At 48.5% G+C, this 23,936-nt stretch overlaps 2 protein-coding genes across 8 annotated transcripts in view; both read right to left on the reverse strand.

The window, feature by feature from the left end:
* The window catches only part of LOC105481969 (RNA binding protein, mRNA processing factor), a 189,409-nt gene that overhangs the window by 10,008 nt on the left and 155,465 nt on the right, over nucleotides 1–23,936 (reverse strand). For 3 of the 7 annotated variants that reach the window (XM_011741767.3, XM_011741770.3, XM_071068426.1), the window contains 2 exons: nucleotides 17,388–17,518; nucleotides 11,704–14,770 (listed from right to left, as the gene is read on the reverse strand). In XM_011741767.3, the coding sequence (XP_011740069.1) occupies nucleotides 14,639–14,770; nucleotides 17,388–17,518 (263 nt within the window). In that variant the 3' untranslated portion in view covers nucleotides 11,704–14,638. The other 4 variants (XM_011741771.3, XM_071068427.1, XM_071068425.1 and 1 more) reach the window with 4 other exon arrangements.
* Nucleotides 3,584–11,582, reverse strand: LOC139355879 (uncharacterized). Its single transcript, XM_071068437.1, has 4 exons — nucleotides 6,345–11,582; nucleotides 5,646–5,781; nucleotides 5,145–5,312; nucleotides 3,584–5,022 (listed from the first exon to the last, which is right to left on the reverse strand). The coding sequence occupies exons 1-4, from the start codon at nucleotides 6,652–6,654 to the stop codon at nucleotides 4,842–4,844; spliced, it is 795 nt and encodes a 264-aa protein (XP_070924538.1). The 5' UTR covers nucleotides 6,655–11,582; the 3' UTR covers nucleotides 3,584–4,841.

Consider the following 23,936-nt stretch of genomic DNA (forward strand, 5'->3'; position numbering starts at 1 on the left):
TGGGCTGGGAGACTGGACTCTCCGGCGGGCAGGAATAATGGGCGCCATTATCCATACTCCTTCCTCACCTGCTCCCCACAGGCTCCGAGGAAGGAGTCTGGCCCATGGCCCAAGCTTAGCTCAGAACAAATGATTCATCCACGGGAGACATTACATATTCTTTTTTTTTTTGGAGACAGTCTTGCTCTGTTGCCCAGGCCAGAGTGCAGTGGCATGATCTTGGCTCACTGCAACCTCCACTTCCCAGGTTCAAGTGCCTCAGCCTCCCTAGTAGCTGAGATTACAGGCGCCCACCACCATGCCTGGCTAATTTTTGTATTTTTAGTAGAGACGGGGTTTCACCTTGTTGGCTGGGCTGGTCTCAAACTTCTGGCATCAAGTGATCCACCTGCCTCAGCTTCCCAAAGTGCTGGGATGACAGGCATGAAGCACTGCGCCTGGCCCATTACATATTCTTATTCGGATCTTACAGGGCTTTTATAAGCCGTACTTCCAAAGGAGGGCAATTGTTCATCCTTCTAGTAGCCATTGCTGAAGGGTCTGTGAGAAATGATTTGGAAAAAAATTAGGTGAGCAGATACAAATGAAACCCAGGATCTCTGTCACTGGAACCCACGCAACTGCTTCACAATGGATGTCTTCTCTGTGGCCTACATAAATTCTTAAGGGGAAAAAAGCCGTTCCTTAGGTCCCAGGCCAGCATCCTTTGCCGACTTCTCTACCAACTGAAATCGCCAAGTCAAAGGTCTTCTCTCACCACGCTTGATTTTCCTAGAGCATCTGACAGAAGTGGCTGGCGCCCCTTGCTCCTCCAGCTCCCGCTCCACTCTCTGGGGGCTGCTCTTTCTCTGTTGACTCTTGGCTCTCAGATGTGCTCGGCAAGTGGCCTCTCTCCCAGTTTCATGAACTTCCTCAACGGTCAGTTTATGCCGAGGGCCAGGTCCATGTTTCAAGCCATGCCCTCTCTTGTGTGCTTCAGAATTTCCAGTTACCTCATCCTAGACACCTCCAGTTGAACACCCTACCAGCCTGACAATGGAGAGCTCCACACACTGTTATGGAAGAGGGAGGTGCTCTCAGCAGGGTCCGTGTGAACAGTGCCCTCTGGAGTTGTAAGGCAGTGCTGGGCACCATGGTAACGGAGAGGTTCCTATGCAACCAAGTAAGTAAGGCTTTGGGATCTGTACTTAAAAGTTAATTATGGGTACACAAAGACGAAACAAGGACTTACGAAATTCTGGACTTCATAGACCCTAGACTAGATCTAAAATATAGTCTTATAGCTTAAAAATGGTATTCCCTGTAGCAAAAAAAATCTCTCTTAAAAAGCAAACTTTTAGAATTCACAAGTATTTTAAAATAACATTTTATCTATCACTAAATGTTAACTAATAAAGGCCATTTAAGAGACAATTACCATTTTCTAACACTATCATTTTAAAAGGGTACTTAAGCGCACACACACACGACATGTAATTTCAAAATAAAGGACAAACAAAAGTAGCTACAAGAAAAGCAGCTAGTACATCGTCTGGGTTTTTAAATATCATCACAGATTCATGTGCAGTATCACACACGAATACTCATCCAAGGATCTCTGTATGTGGGAGCCTCTGGTTTCGTTTCTGGATAAGAGGTTAGGATATGGTTCCCCCAAGCATGAAACATTAGTCTCCTAAGATTCTGTGAAAAAAGGATGACCTGGTTTCAAATAAGCTTGAGGAACACTGTGTACCAGAGCCCCTCCTCTTAAATATTCATGATGTTCATACGGTAATAAAGGCTCCGAGAATCTCTGGGTAAAGAAATTAGTTTCACTGACCTTGGAAGGATTTGTGTACTTCACCTGCGATCACCCCTGAGAACTATTATTATTTGGCTACACTCGAATATGAAGTATTTGGGTTAAAATATGAAATACGTTGGGTTAGAGGAAGAGTAGACACAATTTTAGCTTACTGATGCTGATGTCCTAAAGCTCTCTCTCAACTTTCCTATCCCTACCATCAGAGAAAGAGCTGTGAATGGCCTGGTGGCTGCTGGGCTATGACTGGCTGCTCTGAGAATCGTCTGTAAGCTTCTGACACTCTCATGCCCATTACTCATCTCTCTACTGTCTGCTGAGACCTCTCCTTTGCGAACACAGAAGGGGTCTTCTGACTCGGACCGGAGCTCATCCAAAAGGGCCGGCCTCCTGTGTGATGAGAACTTCAAATGAAGTCCACACCCAGCAGTCCCCCCAGATCTTGAAGGTGACCTGACCCACCAACCGAGACTTCAGGTCAACAGGGCGACTCACCTGTATAAAATAAACCCTAGCACTTTTTACAAATCTTATTCAATGCTCTCTTTCTTCTTCACTGACAGGGCATGGACCTGCGCAAGGCCAGCTCTAGTGAGGGGTCTGAAACATTTCTCCACGTAGGTGGACTGTAAGTCGACCAGGGGCCTGTTCTTTCCACAGAACGCCTCTCCAGGAGAGTCTATCTAAATGGCTTCAAATGATCTAACAAAGGCACATGGACTCAGTATTAAGGTGGAAAAAGAAAAGGAACGCTAGTTTAGTTTGGAAGTATTTTTGTCTTTGAATAGAAGGTCTCCGAGGAAAGGCCCATGACACTATTGTAAAATCAGGTGCACAGGTTTGCCATGATCTCCTCAGCATTTCTAACAGGACGAGGATCGGGCCCCTCCCTCTTCTCATTTTCCTTCCTATTTTGTGAGGGAACTATGTAAACCAAGAGAAGGCTGATGGTGGAACTATAACATTGTAAAAACTCGAAGTATTAGACCCTCCCAATTCACATAGTAAATTAGAGTTGAGAAGAACAGTGCCTTGTACTTCACAGAAATTCAGAATTTCTGAATTACAGAAGGCATTTGGTATTCTGTAGAAATGGAGAAAAGGCATTTGGTAGTTCTCTGAAGCAAAGTTAGGCCTACAATGGCACAAAAATGCCCATTTAGGATACCGCTTCCTTCATGCTGAAAAGCTTAAAGGAAAGCCTGCCGAACTGTGCACTGCACCTTTGGTAGGAAAACGAGGTCCTTCAGAACGACGAGAACTTTGGACATGAGGTAATGCAGGGAAACTCATTCTAATAAATCTCCCATAATCAGCTACTGTGTAAACGAGTGGATGACCCCTCCTGTAGATTAAGGTTTTGGTTTAATGCTGGCAGCAGGTGAACTACAATTACGTAATATAACGTTCTGACAGCTGTTCCACAGAAACTAGCACTGGCTGCTTATTTCTAAGTGGGGAGGCCAGGTACTGGTTTCGTAAGTTAGACTCAAACAGACTAGCACCCATACCTAGGTGAAAACTTCCTCTCGGAAAAGATGCACCGCTCTGTAGTTCAAGTGAGTTTAACAAAGACGGACAATCAAAGGAGGTGCATAAGGTGTGGGTGCAGAGAAAGGAGGAGAGCTGCATTCGTGGCACATCCACCATGTACGGATGCGTAGCAGGGGCTTCACACATTCCATAGGAAACCGAGTACTTACATAGTATTCAGCAGAACTGACGGGACTTCCAGCCCTGAGAAGTAGCCTCGGAGGGAGGGAGCCAGCGCATCTGAAAAGACATGTGGGGAGAAGGCCGTGAGCCAGGGCTCCCCAGCATATCCCCATTCTCACAGAGGGTCCTGCTTGGCTGCCACTGCCCCACTGTTCCAAGATGGTACCCACTCACACTAGCCTGTGAGGGTCTCTTCCCCAAGGGGCTGAAAAGCATCAGAGCAGTGTCCTGAGAGGCGTTCCACACACCCTTATGAACACACGGGCAAGCTCTCCAAGGAAAGCACCCACCTCGAGAAGCGCCCGAGGTTCCACCAACTCCTCTGCTCTCATCTTCCTTTTAAAGGTTAGCAGCCATTTTGAGGCTAACATCTGGCACAGTGAACTCCTTTTCCTGGGCCTAGGCTGGTGAAAGCCTATCTAAGGGCTTTCTAAGCAGAGTGTGGAAACAGCTGCTTTGGGAAGGAAGGGGCAGTTCATGACCCCATCCACGCCAGTGGCTGGCCAGGACTTCTTTGTGATTCCTGTTCCTGTTCTTTTAGAAAAAGCGTTCCAGCTTCTTGGTACTGTGGGTGTCTGGTACCCCAGGCTCTCTGCTCACCCTGCTAAGGAGATGGGCCTACAGCCTTTAGCAAGTAGCCCCCCAGGTGGGACCAGCAGCCCTGTCTCTTCCCTTAGCTTTCCAAAGTGGAAGGCCAGCCGCAAACACAGGTGGATCGAGCAACACTTTGTCCACCTGGCAGCATATTCCAGGTCCTATGCCAAGGAAAACATGGAGGGGGGGGGAAAAATGGTTGGGCGCAGTGGCTCACACCTGTAATCCCAGCACTTTGGGAGGCCAAGGCGGGCGGATCACCTGAAGTCAGGAGTTTGAGACCAGCCCAATCAACATGGAGAATCCCCATCTCTACTAAAAATACAAAATTAGCTGGGCGTGGTGGCGCATGCCTGTAATCCCAACTACTTGGGATGCTGAGGCAGGAGAATCACTCGAACCCGGAGGGCAGAGGTTGCGGTGAGCTGAGACCGCGCCACTGCACTCCAGTTTGGGAACAGAGCAAGATTTCGTCTCAAAAAAAATGAAACAAAACAAAAAACAAAAGGGCAACTGCACTTAGTCCTTAACGGCATCCATCACTGGCCATGTCAGTTTCGGACACAGGAAGGAGACGCCCGCCTGTCACCGCTCTTCCTTTCACACGGAGGCGGCACGGTCTCCCCATGACCACCATGAGCGGCCCAGAAGCACGGCTGGAGTGGAGAAGGCGAGGCCTGCAGGGCCAGGTGAGGCAGTGCCCTCCTGCAGGGTGGCAGAGGAGGACTTACTCAGATCTCCAAAGCTTAACGATGAAGCAGGAGCCATTCTGGCCGAAAGGGAGGTCCAGGGGGGTCTGGGAAGCAGCGCTGCACAACGCTGGGCTCTGAAGGGACTGGTGGAAAGCTCCTGCCTCATCTTGTTTTACAGGTGTGGATACCAACTGAGGTCTGGGGATTCTCAATGACCTGGGTCACAGGGCCCAGTGGGGTCAGAATCCAGGATGAGGTCCCATGAGATCCCCAAACTTGATTCTAAAAGCAGGGATGTCTAGAAATTGGGTCCTAGAGAAATCCGACAGCACCCTGACCTTGCCCCTGGTCCGAGCACAAGAAGGCCTGGGAGTCTCTTCCCCACGGGCCTCCTCATGAGCGGTTCTTTCCTCGCTGGCCTCACTGAGTCTGGAAATGCAGGTTTAGGACACGATGGAGCTTCTGCCTGCACGACTCCCTCAGGCTGCCTGTGCATTGGGTCTCCTCTGGCGACCATGGCAGATATGACCAGAGATCAGATGACCAGCACGAGCAGGCTCCCTGTCCTCAGGGCCACCAGCTGGTAGCAAAGCTCATTTAAGGCAGGGCCGGGGTCACTCCCAGCACTCATTGCAATTACAGGGACAAGGGTCAGAAACTTCCCATGCAGGGAGGCTGGAGAACACACTCCTCTGGGAAATTAGAAGTGTGTTCAGAACAAAAGGAGGGCAATAGTGGGGAAGATGGGAGTGAGGTAGGGACGGGCAGGGAGGGGGACAGAAGAGTCCAGGGAAGGAGAAGGAGAGCGGAGGTGGGAAGAAGAAAGAACTCATACCTACCCATGGCTCACGGCCTGGTGCATCTGAATCCACTTGCTCACTAAGCAAAGAGCAGAGTTGGAGCTGCCTTCCTGAGACAGGTGAGAAAGGATGGGGCGGGGACACAGAGCCCCCATGGCAGGTGGGGGCTGGACACCTAAACACACAGTAGAGGGTGATGGGTCTGTGTGCACTGGGTCAGTGTGGAGCGCAGTGGTGCAACTGGTGCGGCCTGGGTGTGGGTTGGGGCACTGAGCCCCGACGAGGCCAAGACACAACGGTGTTTCACAGGAGACACAGGAAGGGGAGGTCTGCCCAGGGAGGAGAGTCGCACAGTGGATGGCATGGTTCTGCTTTCGGTGCAGGTGACTGCGAGAAGGAAGCCCGGCCCCAGCCTCTCTGACCAGCTCTCGCACACAGCCCTCACGTTCTCACTCGCACAGGTGCCTGCGGGGTTGGGGACGAGAGTGCAGCCCGTCGTCAGGCTCTAGTCAGCCTGGTCGAGGCGCACTCCAGAGTGACATGAAGGCGGGTTCCGAGCTGTGGGGTCCGGGGGGGCTGTGCTCAGCTGAGGAGTGAGGACGCCAGCGATGCAATAGGTGGCTGCTCCTCAGAGTGGATGTGGTGGTGGGTGGCGGACACACAGAGACCCCTGAATTCATTGCTCTTGTGTCTCAGGCTAGGACACTACGTGCTTGCCAAGTGGGGGGCTCTTCTCACCGCATCCACAGACACCCAAGGCTGCCTCGTCTTCCAGCCTGAGAGGCTGCGCTGTGCCCAGCTTCCAGCAGAGGGCAGTGCCCCCCAGGCCAAGTCTGAGCGGCTCATCCAGGTTCCTGCACTGCAGCCAGGGAGAGCGGCAGGGCTCATGGTGCACAGCAGAGTTCGGGCAGCTGGCCCAGGTGGGGGGAACAAGCTCCTCTGCGCTAATCACTGTGTGGGGGTAATGAGGAGAGGGTTCTCTCTTAGCCCCATTCGGGCTGCTTGTTCTGCTCGGCTTTTGGCCCCAGGTCACTCCTGCCCATCCCATAAGGGCTGCTTTACAGTGCTTAACAGGGGAAAACCTACAGTTCCCTTCAGACTGCGTGCGTCAAGGTCCTCTCCAAACAGTTCAGCAGGCTAGTTTAGGGCTCCTCATTAGAATAATGTAGGGCTGGCCTTCCATGCAAGGCAGTGGCCCCTGACATTTCTTCATGCCATGTGCAGAAAACGTATGTGTACACACACACACACCCTTTCTCTCTTCCCCCATAGTTCTCTCAAATGTGCACACTCAGTCTTGCACACAATTCCAGGGGCTTCTCAAGACCCTGTGAGAAACTTTAACACAATATACTTAACCAAACTGACCCTGATACTTAGTCTGTGCCAGAGACTGCACTAAGCACTTCACACGGCCTGTGACATCTAAGGCAACATGGACGACCCTGGGAATCTTCTCCACTAGAATTTAACAATAGTAGTAACAGTTGTTACTATGTTAGAGTTCACTACCCAGGGTCACACTGTTTGGGATTCTACCGTCACTCTTCTTCAGGAATGCTCTGAAAATGCAGTGCCCCTGCATGGCTAACACTGTAAGTCTCCAACACTTAGCACGGTGACGGACTGGACAACAGGAGAGCACCAAGACACCCAGGAAAAGCAGCAGCTCAGAGTAAAAATCAAATGGAATGCTAGAGAAAGCGGCAGCCACCCATAAAAATAATTTCCATCCTTTCCCATTTATAGATGAGAAAATGAAAGGCCAGAGGATTAAATACAGACAGAATTTATGTTCCTAATACTGATGCCAAGGACAGGAAGACCTTGACTAGTCTCGGGAGGATGCCCTGCCTGAAGCAGCAGCCTTTCTGCAGTGGTGAGTGACTGGCACAGGGTAAAACACTACAGTAATGATTTCCACTGCACTGTCCCCTTTCTAGGGGCTGAATCCCACTATCATACCTGCCCTTAGAAGAAGTCACAAGAAGTGCTTAGCAGGTGACTGGCTCAATTAATAGTCACTACTGAAAGTAAACACTCTCTGGTTTGACTGTTTTCTTCTCTGGGGAATGAAGGGGTAAACCCAGACAGTGGTTCTCAGGTTCCTGGACCATCAGCATCACCTGGGAACTTGTCAGAAATGCCAAAACTCTGGGAGGGGCCTCCAGTAAACAGCACTGTAACCAGCCCTCCAGGTGATCGCCAGGTACATGCTCAAGTCTGACAGATGCTGCTCTTAAAGTTTCGAAAAGTATGGCTGGACGAACATTGGTCTAGAAATGCTCTATGTCGAGGACATTAGAGAGAAATGCACAGTTTGGTTCCTTCAGCAGTTTCTTGATACATATCGGCACAGTAAGGGCTCCGAGACGTTCCGTAAAGAAACCTGTTTGACTTGATCTAGACCTGTGCTGCCCAAGTTTATCCAACTGCAGGATCTCTGGATTATGGAACAGCTGTGCATCCCTGTGGGTGTTGAGAAATGCTTGTCTGGAAGGCCCCCTGCAGTGGTAGCATTTGGAGGATCTAAGAGGCTGGGCTGTGCCATTTGCATGCTTTGAGCCGGAAGATAGACCGCCAAACCCGCTAGTGCTCTGATGTCTCATTCACATGGAGCAGCTAAAGATTTTCTCTTACCTTCCCTTGCACAGGTGCTGTACCTGAATGCAGGTTTCCCCTGCACCACATTCAGAAGTCAGCTATCCCTCTTTGAACAAAATAGTTAATGACAGTAGCTTGGGCAGGGTGCAGTGCCTCACACCTATAAACCCAGCACTTTCGGAGGCCGAGGCGGGTAGATCATGAGGTCAAGAGATAGAGACCATCCTGGCTAACATGGTGAAAACCTGTCTCTACTAAAAATACAAAAAATTAGCTGGGTGCGGTGGTGCTCGCCTGTAGTCCCAGCTACTCGGGAGGCTGGGGCAGGAGGATTGCATGAACCTGGGAGGTGGAGGTTGCAGTGAGCTGAGATCGCGCCACTGCACTCTAGCCTGGCAACAGAGCGAGACTCCATCTCAACAAAAGACAAAACAAAACAAAACAAAACCCACAGTAGCTTGAAGAAGTTGTTTTATGTACACGACAGGAATGTTATCTCAAACTAATGGGTTAATGTTTTGAAGACATGGATATTCTCAGGCAGGTTTCCATGACTCTCCCCAGAATGGAGCCCTGAAGTCCCCTGGAGGGCTCGTTCCCAACACGGAGCAACTGCAGGGAACCACTCACACAGTGACTAACTGCCATCAACTCCGCCCCGCCCACTCCAGACCTCAGGACCCACTTTTGGGTGGCACCACCAAATAAAGCACGTTAGGCCGTGACAGCAAGCTCTGTCAGAGGATGCCAGGCGAAGAGAGGCCGCCAAGCCCAGCATAAGCTGGTCCAACAAACTCCAAACTCATCGACCAGGCTAGAGGGATGATGTGCAATACAAAAAGATTGTCTTCCTTATCTCACAGGGCTGACTGCAAGATAATGGCAACCCTCACCTCTATTTCTAGTAAAGCACTCACCAAAACTGGAAGAACACTTTTTAGGAATTTTGCTGCTGCATGAAATCAGGCCCTCTTGTAAAGGAACCACTCCTCCTCTCCCAGCCCCCAGAATCGGCAGCCTATACTCTTTCTCAGCAGACTCAGAGGCATGAAAATGCCATGAGCATTCTTCACTACCTGTCTGGCACCTAATACTCCTTGCCTAGGGCAATTAAGTTGCTATGATCTAGGCAGAATGTCAAGATTTGTATGACTTGGTCCTTGGCTAAGGCTGCCATCTCACCTGCCTCAACAGCTGGAAAGAGGTGAGCAACAAAGTCCTGGCTGGAGGAGGCCATGCTCCCCACTGGCCTGTGCCCTTGCAGGATCTTCCAGTCATGATGGCAGGTGCTACTGAGGTCCGAGCCCAGGCAGGGACAAGGTCTAGACCACAAGGACAAGGTCCTAGGACTCGCAGTACATCCTGGTAAGCCCGATCAAAGCCGGGTTTAATTAAACAAAAGCCTCCAGGGAGAATTTTCTCTCCTGGGCTCTTAGACTCTTTTCCTGTCTGTCCTAAGCACAAGCTAGGCTCTGCTTCCAAACAGGCATGTGAAATGTGCCCAGACATCTCAGAAGTTCACTCAAGATGCCACTTGGGTTAAAGGCACCCAAGCGTGTAACACCCTGTGTCAGGTTAAGTCCACAGTGGTTGCTTGTCATCCATATTTAATTCTGTCAGTCTGTTAATTTTTAACTATGTTTGCTATCAAGGGCCATTAGAGGTCCCCAGGAGCTGAGCTCAGTGAAGCGCATAGAACTTCGTGGCAGAACGCACAAAGCTTGAAGTTGGGGCGCCCCACTTTGCCATCCTGTCACTGGGTCTGGCCTTCCCCACCGGCAGCACAAATCCTGAATAAAACATGATTCCATTTGGAGTTGATTTTCCTTTTCCCCTACTGTCACAATTGGTTTTCTTCACAGAAAAGTTCACTTTCCCCTTTTATGAAGGCTACATTTTATAATTCCAAAGTTTCTCTGCAGCCCTGGTTTTGTTTCCAAAGCAGAGTTCACATACTTTCCGGATGGCATCCAGGTACCTATGCCTATAGAAGGAAGACAAAAACCTTGGGTACACAGCCAGCTGACCCAACCAGACAGCCTCGTCTCGGTATACGCCACAGCCACGGACCATTCTTGCCCTGGCTCCAGTGCTTCTCTTCTTTACCAAAGTAAAAACCCGGGGCCCTTAGGTTTCTCTTATCGGGGTCCTGGTCAGGAGTCCCTGTGTCCTAAGTGCTTCTCAAGCTTACAGGGAGGGCTCAGGAGCCTCTGGGCCACACCAGATCAAATCCTGACAAACGGAAGGCATTGGAAGAGCTATTTTAATCATAACTATGACTTTAAGCCAAACATGTTACTGTTTCCTGCAAAATAAACCCATGGAGATGTTCATTCTTCCCATTTATAGATGATGAAACTAAGTCTCAGTGCAGTTAAAACCAACTTGCCTAGAATCCCAAATTTAGTAGAGTGGGTAGAAACTGTCATTAAAATCTGGTTTGATTTAAAAAACTGAGTCCCAGTTAGGTGCCAGGCCCTCAGCAACACCTGACTGTGACAGTTGGGCCACACGGCTGTTAATCCCAGGGAACAGCCGAGTGCAGACGGCACTTCCAGGTGCAACTTGTTGGGACTCAGGGTTGGGCTCTTACTGCTAATAAGGACAGGGGAGGAGGTGTGCAGGATCTGGGGAGTTTAACCTTCTACAAAGGACAACATGGAACACACCTAGAAACCTGGAAAACAGTGTACCAAATGGAGAGTACTGGAGTAATGGAGAGTACTGGAGTAATGGAGAGTACTGGAGTAATGGAGAGTACTGGAGTAATGGAGAGTACTGGAGTAATGGAGAGCAATGCTGCCCCCAGTCAGGAGGCGGCCCATGTTGAGATGTTCTGCCCATCCTGATTAATACTGTGATTTCTAGGGAAGTCTCCTTGGGGTGAGTGACCCTGGCCAAAGTCACACAGCCATATACTAGGGGACTGACTCTGGTTTCTGAACAGCATTTCCTTCTAAAAGTGCCCAACATGAAGAGGCCTGGGCCTCAGTCGCAGCAGCTCTGGACAAAAGCACACCTCTCCCTAACACCCTGGATGGATGCTTTTGGAGGACTGCTTCTAAAGAGGCCAGCTGGGGTGGAGGACAAAATGCTGATGTCTGTCTCACTGCAAATGAGGGAAGAGGCGGAGAGGGTCACCAGGGAGAGAGCATCTGCCTGGCCGGGGGTGGATTCTCGGCTTTCATGGCAGAACTGTGAAGAGAACAATCTCCCCAAGTACAAGATGTAACTCAATTGCCTGGAAATGAGGCCGAGGAGAATCCTAGCAAAAGGACTGTGGGAAGAAAGTGCCAGAAAGTCCAGGGAGGAATGGGCTGGGTGACCTGTGGTTCTTCAGTTTCTCCGATAGGAAAGTGAGATAAGGCCACAGCTGGAAAGGTCAGGGACAGCGGGTTTGTGTAAAGTAACTTGCGAGGGCAAGGGCCATTCCGTCTCTGGGGTTTCAGCTGCCCAGCCCCCTCCACCCCGGATGTATTTCCTGTCAGAAGGGTGTGCTGGTGGCCGTGTCCGGCCTGGTTTGGGGAGGCCCTTCTTGGGGATAAGCTCTCCCAGTGCTGGCAAAAGCTGTGGAGATCACACTGCCAGGAGCAGGGCAGGTGCTGTCAGTCGGTGCTGTGGGTGGCGCTCCCACTGCAATGCCTCATCTTACTCCCGTCATTCCTTCATGCTTTCCAGTCTTCCATTTGGCTCCAGCTGTGAGGCCTCTGCAGCCCCCGTTGGCGTCATCCACATGTGCTGACCATCCTGTCTTAACTGTCACTGCCTTGTGGGTAGCTAAGGCTTAGTCTGGGCTTCCTTCTCCTTACTGAAAATTCAAGTGCCCCTTAAAAGATCCCTGGGAAGGGCTACCTTTAAAGCAAACATTTATGAAGCCCTTCTAATATGCCGGGCACTCTCTTAAGTGTTTACATGAAGGATTATTGGCCCTTTTCCTGAAGCCCAGAGAAGTTAAGAAATTTGCTCAACTGAGGTCGCACAGCGTGTAAATGGCAGAGCTCGTGTCTGGCCAGGGAGTTCCAGAGCCTGTCCTTTCGACCCTACATTCCTGCCACGAGCTGAGAAAGGAAATGAAGCCCCGCAGAGCTCTCCTGAAAGGCACAGCTCAGAGCACAGGCCCTGCATCAGGAGGCAGGCATAGAAATCGCCCCAGGAAGGGCCTGGGAAAGGAGACCCAGCCCACTCTCACAGGAGGCTGGGGCTGTGAGCGTGAGGCCTGGCCTCCCCCTCCTCCCCTCCTCCTGTGAGAGCTAAGCCAGGTGCTCCTAGAAAGCCTCACCAAACAGGAAACCAGGCCAGGCTGGCACTATCAGGAGACGGAGCGCTAGAGGGGTGGCTTCTCACAGTCTGACCTTCACAGAGCTGCAGGTTGAGAGGGAAAGGTAAATGTCAAAGGATTAACAGTTTCATTTATGTCTGAAAACAATGGAAGGCCTTGGGCAGAACAGCCCCAAAGGCAAGCTCTGCAGTCCTTCAAAGCCGTGGTGTCACAGCCACAGCCACAGCCACAGCTCTGGAGTAGACAGTATGTATCTTAGGAAGCCCAGGCCTCAAGGATCAGGCAGTCAGGGGTCAAGTGCTAAAGTGACCTGAGATTCACAGAAGCAAGCACCAGGAATCTCCGGACTCCTGCCTTACTTTGGGGAGGCAGGACTGCCAGGTGAGGTGTTGAAGCCATCTTCCTGGGGCCCCAGACATGGCTCTGTTCACAGGTTTCCCTGTGGGACCAACGACCCTTACAGCACTGGCCACTGTACAGGAGGTGGAAGCCAAAACCATCAGAGTCCTTGCCCTGTGAGCCGCCCATGCACCTGGAGGGGATCCACAGCTGTCTCGCTGCTGGAAGACTCCTAAGGAGCCGCGTGCACACTGAGGTCCATACGCAGCACTGCCCTCGAGACACCCCCCAATACCCTATGTATTCAAAACATACCTGACACCAAAGCGGAAGCCCTCGTGTCTTTTGCCTGTTTCCTACAGGGCACAGTGATGCAGATGCTTCACACAATTTGCTTTTCTTAAAATCTAGTTTTCGGAAGTCCCACCCTGCTGATGAGCAAATGCTCAGATACAGGGGTGGTGGGGACAGCCCTGCAGTTTGGGCAGTCCGCCCACTATTCCCAGGCCCATCTACTCCTCTCTGAGTTCCCTTCCTGGTTAGCCTATGTCTCTCTTCCCATGGTCCACTTCTGTATTTATTTTGGGTTTAACCTTTAAAATTTTTCCAGTGTGTCACAGGGCCATCCCAAGGGACATGCATGCTTTGTCCTCAGGCAGTCTGTGTTATAATTTTAAAACCTTTGGTTTATGTCCAGGTAAGCCGTACAGCAGCCCTATTAGAAATCCTAGAGAACTGCTGTTAACCCTGGACAAATGAGGCCTCTGAAGAGGAATCAGGTAACCAGGACTTTCTCTCTCAGTCCTACTTACCTACAGAAGCTTCTGGCCGCACACTGCGACTCTGCCTGAAGTAGAGGGTGCATGGTGGTGTGTTTTGAGAATGTGGTAAGGACAGTATCCTTTACCAACTTTCTCTCTGCCCCATCACAAGACAGAAAGCAAAACATGAGCTCAAAGTTAAGAAGCGCAAGTGTGTGAATGTGAGGTGACAGAACAGCTGTGTGCTCTCTTCAGTGTATAAGCTTTTTGAAAGCAACAGATGAAAGCTTCCTCTCCTAATTAATACATTTCAAATACCAATGACCTTGAAAGTAAACTGGATGATCACTTTTAAAAATGTTAACGATCTTCTTAGCAATCCAACGTCTGCTGCACAAGGTCGCTCTTTCATCTCTAAACATTAAGTCAGTACTGAGGCTTTCAGTCCTATTACCTTATCCAATAATTTCTAAAAAACGGGATCTGACGGCAAATAAGTATCCTTACTTTAGAGATGGGAAATCTGAACGGGTACCAGACCACAGCTGAAGCCGGGGCAGAGCTAGAAATGTGACTCAACTTCTTTTCAATGACACTTTGTCTCCTGGTCTTCCTTCCTGTGGATCCCAGTGGGCAGACTGGACACTGCACCCGTACATTTCACAAGGGCTCCCCTAGCTAGATGCAGCATCCCTGCTGAAGTGAGGTCTCCTGGTGGATGAGATGCTTCCAACATGCAGCTTTTGGTGGCTCTTCCGGGAGCCCAGGCAGAGAGAAGCAGCAGTGGTGTGACCTCGGCTCCAGGACCTGGCCTCTCCAGCAAGCTCGTTCTGAGTCCTTCTATGTAAAATAGACTTGGTGTCACAGGCCCAATTCTCCCAAAACCTCAGTCAGAGAGTAACACCTTTGCTCCAACATTGCATCACCATGAAAACAAAACGCTGCAGTCTACTTGAGATCATTTTTGCTCTGATTAAAATTTTTATTGAAATCTCTCAAAGGTCGTCAAGAAATAGTTTTTGCGAAAGGGGGGAAGATAGCTAACAAATTCAACATGGGAGCTCCCTCTGCTGGTCTGCAGTAGGTTGGTATGTTACAAACACATTCCCAGAGACAAATCTAATTTGCTGGAGAAGTGGACAAAAGACAGGTGTGTTGGGCTTTGCCTCAGGAGAGAAACACTAGAAGAAAAAAAAAATCCATGTCTCAAAATAGAGCATAACATTGCTAAGAAAAACAAAATTATTTAAAGCCTCTCCAAAGACATTATAAGATTTCCAAAACAAAAACTGAATTATCCAATATGGGGAGATGCCCCGTAAAGGCTCCAGTCTGCTCTACCTCCAGTTAATAAAGATTCTCTTGGGCCCTTTGGGTGAAGGTTAAGTGCTGATTCCCTTTGCTTTGCCTCCAAGTCTCTTCTTACAGGCTTCCCATCTACTTAGAGAAGAAAGATCCAAGGAGTCACTGGAGTGAGGCCTTTCCAAAATTCCATTAAAGAATAAGTCTGTGGTGAGCCAACACCTCGGAGTGGAAAGAGTCAGGCCTGGGAGGCAGGTGACCTGGGTCTAGTCATGGCAGAGCCACAGATTGTGGGCAGCTCCCTCCATCTTCTCAGGCCTGTTTCCTCATCTGTCAAATGGGTCAGACCAGCTGATCTGTAGAGCCTCTACTAGCTCATTCTGATTCTCATACTGCACAAATAAATTTAAATAACGGAATGTGTTCACAGAGTCCATGCCTGCACTGGGAATGACTCCAAACAAGAAATGGCGTTGAAAACTGGTATCAGATGAGAGTCCCACCAAATCTGGGACCGATGTGGCAGAGCTAAGTGGATTCCAGTTTGGGAAAGTCTCAAGATCAAGAACTCCCAGGGGAGGGTGCCACCATGGGCAATACAACCCATTAAGTCAAATGGCTGAGTCCATCTAATCTTGGCACTGTCTCTCCCCATCCTTCCTTACAATGGCATGTGCTTTCTAATCTCTTGAGACTCTTTAGGCCCTTCTCTTACCATACCGTATCTCCAGAATTACTTCTGATTTTACCCATTACATGAATGAAGAATGGGCAGATGTCATATCCAAAAGCCACCATTCCCAGTACTTTCTGGCCGTTGTCAACTCTTGATATGGCTATTCAGAAGACTATGCAAACCACTGTTTCACGGTATTTATTAACATTTGCCTTAACTGCCACGTGATCTGTACCCGGCAGTCTAGCAAGAGGAGACACCATCCAGAGCAGGGGTGGGAGGTGGCAAGCAAAAGGGGCTCTTAGTTGCCCCATGTCACCCACACATTTATCCGCAGCCTGCTACAAAGATCCTAATGACTCAGCAGAGAAACCCACAGGTTTACATTTTATCCCCTCACCCCGTTACCTGCCAGTTGTGAGGGTTCTCAAGCATTGACATGGAAAAAGGAAGAAAAAGCAGCAGGGGAAGGAGAAGCCAAAGACACAAGTAATCCTGGCTCCTTTATTTTCTGTGCCATGTACTCTCACCACCACCACCACCTACATTTTTTTCTTCACTACTTGTACTACTTTCTCCCTTCTTCTCCCAACACAGAGGGCAATCATTACTGGGGCTCAGGCACCAAAGGCAGCCCAGGAAGCCGGGTCGTCAATGCACGCACAATGTGTTGGTAACTCAGCGAAAAGAATTAAAAGATGTTCAGCCAACAACAATCTTGACCCCATGACTTTCGAGAACCCTCACCGAGGGCTGCTTCTAGGTGGTCTTTATCAACACAGTGAATTCTGTACAACATAAAAGAGTTTTAAGTCAGAAGGAAGTTTTCTGGGAAGCTGTTTATTTCATCCAGCCTTGAAAACAAACACTGAGCAAAACAAGCAAATGAAAACTCCGCCTGTCCAGCCTAATAATTTTTGAAAATCTAAAATTTAAAGGCTGAATTACACATGCAGAAAGATAAATGAAACCTACATACGTACTTTCTATTTGTTACTGGTCATCAGTCTTTGCAGGCCAAAGAATGAGTGATCTCCAAAGGTGAATCTTTACACTGATTACTACTACTTGCGCTAAAAGCAAAGCTAAGAGAATATTTCCTCCAAGGGGAGAGGAAGTGTTAGTATGTAGATAGTAACCTTTGTGGAGAGACAGGAAGTTTGTTTATAAAAATCAGGCTATTTTTAACTAAGAAAGCAAGCTGGTCAGAATAGAGATCTCTACCTTGACCTGTAATTCCATCTTAGACACTATCCTGTACCTCCTTTTCTACAGGGTTTCCTGAAAATGGAGAAAAGGAACCCTTAATCTTTCCTGTAACATTTTTAAGAAAGTATAGCCTTCGCCCATGGAAGCTTTCCCTTTGGTCAGAGATTCTTCTCACAGTACACGAGAGTGGAAAACTCTCAACACACAGAAACACGCACAGACGCACATATCCCCTGCTCCCAGCACACACCTTCCTCTGTAGCCCTTCCACACAAGGCACACACGTGTACGCTCCGGTGATGCCCTCTAGCTAGCTGGGAGCCAAGTGGATAAACTTGCCCCAGTCTCTCATGTGCGATATGAGGTGAGATCATTAAGGAAGAGAGAGGTGTCATTTGGGGCAAACATCAGGCAGTGGGTGATATCATTGCTGTCAGACGATCCTCGTAAGTCCTGAAGGAGTGTCAGCTTGATTTAGAGGGGATCATTAATCTCTTGAAGGTGGATCTGTTAGCTGGATAGGTGTTAGTTGTATGGTGTGCTCTGGGGAACCAAGTTTGAAAGGACTGGAGGTGGAGTGAGTGAAGTCGTGGCCGATGGGTATCAATTACCTGGGCATGCAGTGAAGCGGGATAGGTGAAAGCAGGAGGAGGTAGAGCAGGCGCTAACTCCGCTGGGTACAGAGGGTACGGGGCCCACACTTCAGGGCTACTGGGGTAAAGTGCAGGCACTGTGAGCTCATCTGCAAGAAAAGAATAAGGCGAGAGTTAGTGGTTACCAAACAGCTAGTTTCAAATCAGAAAACAAAACACCCAAAAACCCCGAGCCCCAATCAATGTCAGAAGCCAAATGACTCTCATTCTTTTCACAACCTGTTGTTTGTTGGCTTTGGTCCCATAAGTGCTAAGCAAGGAACGAAAAATATAACAAGAAAAGTAACAAGCATCTGCTGTCTGTCTGGCCTGCTGAGATCTCAGGCCTGGACTCCGCCTTGAACACTCTGATGTCTTTCCAACTGTAGCTGGGGAACCCAAAACAGTGGGAATTTCCTGCACAAAACAGAAAATGTGGCCCTCTGAGGAAAAGGGAGAGAAAGAACCAATGAAAGATATCCCATGAGAACCCACCGCAGAGCCTTTGGGAAAACAATGGCCTAACGGCAGGGCCTCAACAGACCAGAACTGGAAGGCTTTTCTGTTTATTGGCATAATTACTATTGACAAGTCAGTCATGATCATCAAGCATTTTCCATGTAGCCCCCAGAAGTACAGGGCCAAATACTGTGACCACAGGGCATTTAAGATCTTAAAAATTCAGAGAATTGAGGTGAAAAACCTTGAGAATCCTGATTAAAATTACACTCCACAAAGATGTAAACATTTCCAGTTGCTCTTTACAGACTAACTTTTAGGGGGAAAAAGTGAGTCATGTTGCCAAGCGCCTGGTCTAAGTGTTCCTCAGGCAGCTCCAATTCCACCCAGGTCAGGCTGCAGTTGGCCCGATTGAAGGGCAAGTGCCTGGGCCTCCTATGTATCAGGAAGCAATCCATTAAAAGTAACAGCAAACACATGAGGGAGCTTCTCAGGAAAGGCAAAAATAACATCAGTCAATAGCAAGGAATCTGGGCCCTGTGAAGCAGCAATCTCAAGATGTGCTTTTATCACCTGTCAAAATCTGAAATCAAGTATGCCAAGGACGCTATCCAGGACTGCCACGGGAGTCAGCAAAAGGTGATTTGATAGTCATTAGTAACTCTGCCATTCAGGACTTTCCCTAAGTCTACAGTGCATGTGACCCAAGGTCAACAGAGTCACTTTATTCCTTCCCACCATCGAAGGAGCCATTCCAGGCCCAGTGTCTCTGCATCCTTCCCATCCCCCAAAACTTTTCAATACGGAAAGGGGACTAGCAACAGAAAACTGCTTTGCTCGGTGTGATGTGGGACTGCTCTACGGAGAAACCAGAAAGTAGCAGAGCCTGTGGGTGAATGTGGATCTGGTGGGCAGGGGGTAGGTGAGGCTTCCCCACAGCCAGCTTGCATGGCACGAGCTTCTCTCAGGATGGTAGGGAGTCAAGAGCTGACTGCTAATGATACGTTCAGAGGGCAGTTTGTACCCATTTCCAGATATGATGGGACCCCAACAATGTGATTTAACATACTGTTGCTGGTTAGCCTTCCCGACTCCCTCCTCTCAACAAGGCAGTAAAAGCTACCTCCTCAGGACTTGGTGATGGAAAGACAGACTGCCTGTGTATCTAGGTGGGAAAAATAAGCCCCTAAGAGTAGACTGATTATTATTATTTAGTCAGGGTAACAACAACATCACTACAGTCCTTAAAATGATCAGGTCTACAGCATCTACCGTGTTCTAGGGTGTGTAGGTACCTGTAGCCCAAGGCTTAGGGACCACCCTCAGAAGGGCTGGGAGGAGCTTAATAGATCCCTGTGCTTCCTGTTGTGATGAGACTGTGATTTCCAGAGTAACTAATGTGGGAGCCCAGCTAGTGGAAACTAACTGCTACCAGAACCGATGCCTTGAATTTTAAACAAACAACCATTCTCAGGAATGCCAAGCTATTATTGTTGTTTAGCCACCAGGCTATTTTAAGACATTCTGAGTCTTTTAAATCCTCATACACTCATCTGTGGCCTATGCTTGTCTGTTCCCACTGTGATAGCGGAAGACTATAAAGCTATAAAGACTATAAAACTGATACATACAACTGATTCCAAATGACAGAGCCCTCAGGGGAACGTGTTTGGCCTGCAGCCTGTCAGTGGTCCTTCCTTATCATCCTGGCTAACTGGGGTGGGGTGGGTAGAGGTGGTTACCTGATCAGTGGGTTCTTCCTTTAGAAACTTAAAAAAAATGAAATGAATATGTCCTTTAAGATATCTGATCCTAAAGAGATAAGCAACAGAGATAAGCTGGAATCAGATTTCAATGTCAGCCTGACTGCTGGAATTTATGATTTCCAGACCTTTCTCTATTTTTATTCTGAAGCATGACTTCCCATTAGTTCTTTACTGATGCTTAGAGACAATTCACCATTAACATTTGCACAAAACCTAGGCCAGCAGAAAAGAGGATTTGCTCTGAAATTCCCTAAACTCAAAATTGCTGAGTAATAGTAAAGTAGTGGTAAGGCAGAAGTCTAAAAAGAGACGAAGGTGAACTTACACTTGATAAATCCCTTGATACATCTTATCATCTGTCTCCCTGCTCCCCTCATGAAGGAATGTGGAGTTACCATAAACATCAAGATACATGGCCTGACCAGGTCAGGATCGCACCTGAAGCAGGCCTCACAAACACCTAACTTTTCAGTAGGAGCCTGAGCACTCTCCTAACACACACATACACTCCCCTTTGATGGAAGTGGGTATTAAAGCAGAATGAGCTTTTTGCATTTGTTTGCTTTTTCGTTGCTTGAGAAAATTACAAAAGCTAGAGAGACCGGTTTTCCACAGCGCAAGCCCTTCACAAGGACTCCCCACTGAAGCAGGAGGCAAGGCCCTGATGGGTTTCACCTTCCTGAGTCACTGCCCATCATCCTGCTCAAACTTTACAGGATGGAAGGCTGAAAAAAGAAGACAAAGATTGCTGCCCAAGGCCCACTGGGATGAATTGGAGTTTAGGGAGGGGGTGAGATTCCTCTTGACAAAAGAGGCTCTTGACCACCCAGAGTGAGCCAGGCCCCAGTGAGCAGAAAGAGGGCAGATCAAGAGGCCAGGGCTTTTTTGTCTGGGCCTAATCCGTCCCTCCTGAGAGGCTGGGCAAATCCTTTCCCATTGCCCCAATCTGGCTACATCTTTTCTTTTTTGCACCTTCTGAGGATAATGTTGTTGAGGGCTCACAATATACATCTGAATAGGCTTTTTTTCTTAGCATGAGAATATGCAACCAGAAGAGCTCAAATTGGATTCTGAAAAACAAGGACTAGAAACTTCCAACTCCACCCTGTAATCCCTTTGAAACCAAAGAACTGCAGAGCGTCTGATGAAGGTTTAAGCCTACAGAGCTTGGGAAGATCATCTTCTGCCTTTTCGTTTTAGATGAGGAAACAGATGCAGAAAGGTGCAGCTTCCAGTCTACGGTCACATTGAAAGAGAGAGAAACATGAATGACTCTCAGAAACAACTGAGAGATGGAAGAACAAGGAGAATCTTTAATGGACTTAAGTATGGCCATATATCTCTGAGTTTAGTTGGTAACACAAGGTTTAAGAACTTTTTTGAGGCCGGGCGCGGTGGCTCATGCCTGTAATCCCAGCACTTTGGGAGGCCGAGGCGGGCGGATCACAAGATCAGGAGATCGAGACCATCCTGGCTAACACAGTGAAACCCCATCTCTACCAAAAATACAAAAAATTAGCCAGGTGTGGTGGCAGGCACCTGTAGTCCCAGCTGCTCAGGGGGGCTGAGGCAGGAGAATCTCTTGAACCCGGGAGGTGGAGCTTGCAGTGAGACAAGATTGCGCCACTGCACTCCAGCCTGGGCACAGTGAGACTCTGTCTCAAAAAAAAAAAAAAAAAAAGAACTTTTTTGCCTCCTGAAAACATCTATTTGGAAATATTCCACAGCAACTTCATGCTCGACATACCCAAAACTAAACATGCTCCCTCAATGACCTGTCCTCATTGGCTCCAGATTTCAGTAAGATGCTACCTTCCACTCAGCTGCCCAAGCCACAGACCTGGTGGTCACTCTATTCTCCCCCTCATTCATTCTTTCATCAAGGTCCTGCTGAATCTATCCCATGATCCAGCTTGATCTTCACCAACACTACTGGATTACTGAAAAGGCCTCCTAAAAGCCCTCCTGGCTTCCACACTCAAGTCAAGACAACTTTAAAAATACACATTTTGGCTGCATGCAGTGGCTCACACCTGTAATCCCAGTGCTTTGGGAGGCAGAGGCAGGAGGAGGAAGATCGACTGGGCCCAGGATTTGAGACAAGCCTGGGCAACTTTAGCGAGACCCCGTATCTTAAAAAAAACAAAGTATTAGCCAGGCCTGGTGGTACATACCTTTAGTTCCAACTACTCGGGAGGCTAAGGTGGGAAGTTCACTCGAACCTAGGACTTATTTGAGGTTGCAGTGAGCTGTGACTGTGCCACTGCACTTCCAGCCCAGGGCAACACAGTAAGACTCTGTCTCTTAATCTAGTCATGCCACTTCAAACCTTTCTGTGATTTCCTCTTGCTCTGTGGATACTGCCTGAACTCCATGTAATGGCCTATAAGATCCCAAATGATCTGGCCCTCATCCTCCTCTCCAGCCCTGATTCTCATCTGGTTCTCCCTCATGGTCTGGGATCAGTCACTTCCATTGCATGACTATGCCTGCCTCTCTCCCACACACTGCTCCCTCTGCCAGGGGCACTTTTCTCCCCCACCTCCTGCCTGGCTTAACTCTTACTCATCAGTTACTTACTCCTTCCACCCAGCTTAACTCTTCACTGTGCTCTACTTAGACTCCGCTTCCCGGGGTGGGGAGGGGCCTGGCCTCGCACTTCTAGTCTAGAAGACTGCTTTCTCTGTGCTCCACCATATCCTGCACCTCCCCAGTCACAGCCGTTACCTCCTGGACGGCAAGCTCTTATTCTTGCTTACCAATGCCTACCACCATATCATAAGACAGTATCAAGAAATCAACCATTTGGGCCAGATGCAGTGGCTTACGCCTGTAATCCCAGCACTTTGGGAGGTGGAGGTGGGTGGATCACTTGATGTCTGGAGATCGAGACCAGTTTGGCCAACACGGTGAGACCCCATCTCTACTAAAAATACAAAACTTAGCTGGGTGTGGTGGTGCACACCTGTAATCCCAGCTAATTGGGAGGCTGAGGCACAATAATTGATTGAACCCGGGAGGTAGAGATTGCAGTGAGCCAAGATCGCACCACTGCACTCCAGCCTGGGCTACAGAGCGATACTCTGTCTCAAAAAAAAAAAAAAAAAAAAAAAAAAATCAACCATTTGCTTAATACTTGAGAAAATGAAGAAAAAATATACTTCCATCCTGCCTTCAGGTGAAGAAACAGCCAGACTGAGGGTTAATTCTGGGTGGAAGAGAAATATGCACATAAAGGCACCAAGATCTATCTAAGGTCTCATAGATAACTTATAATGTCTGAACTGAGACCAGAACTGAAGTCTCTTGTCTCATAGTTCGGGGTCCCTTCTATATACCATCCTTTCCTCCCTGGGGTGGGTGATGCCCCCACTGCTGCTGGTGGTGACAGGGCCCCATTTGGAATGCAGGTGGTCTTTATGTCTGGCTTTTTAGCATACTCAATTTGCTATAAAAAAACTCAGGGACAGAGGCTTCCAGGAGAGCTTGCCTCGAAGATGAAGAATTTGGCCAGGAAAAACAGCAGCCATGACACAGAAAATCCAAACATGATGAAAAATTCCATTTTTAATAGGAATAATATAAATTTTGAAACAAGAAAAATAAATCAAGGATTCTGTTAGCAGTCAACTCCCACTCACATACCTCAGCTAGTAGTTGATCCATGTCTGTTAAGTAAGCCTTTTAAAAATCAGCCATACAAGGCCCACTGTTTTAAGTACTAGCCTATTGAGACATGCTCTTCCGCCACAGGACTAAGAATATAGCCCACACCAGCTCGCGTGGCGCAGGGCAGTGCACACTAGCTCCTGTGATAGGGTGAACGGCATTTCCCCAAATTCACATCCACCTAGAACCCCAGTCACTGTTTTTGGAAACAGGGTCTTTGCAGATAGATTTAGGAATCTTGAGACAAAGACAGGGACTGGAATGGTATGTCTACAAACAGAGGAATACCTCAGAGCCTCTAGAAGATCCAACACTGCTGACACCGTGATTTCAGATTTCTGGTCTCCTAAACTGTGAGCGAACAGATTTCTGTCCATTGAAGCCACCCAGTTTCTGGTAATCTGTTGCGGCAGCCCCAGGGAACTAATACGGTTCCCATAGAATGTCAAACACATCATCGGCTTCCCAAGAAGACAAATGTAGATGAAGATTTTTATGAAAGAAGCTAATGAAAAGACTGAGTGTTGCCGCGCATGGTGGCTCATGCCTGTAATCCCAGCACTTTGGGAGGCTGAAGCGGGTGAATTACTTGAGGTCAGGAGTTCGAGACCAGCCTGGCCCACATGAAAACCCG

Source organism: Macaca nemestrina, chromosome 8, assembly GCF_043159975.1.
Source record: "Macaca nemestrina isolate mMacNem1 chromosome 8, mMacNem.hap1, whole genome shotgun sequence".
Taxonomy (NCBI): Eukaryota; Metazoa; Chordata; class Mammalia; order Primates; family Cercopithecidae; genus Macaca; species Macaca nemestrina.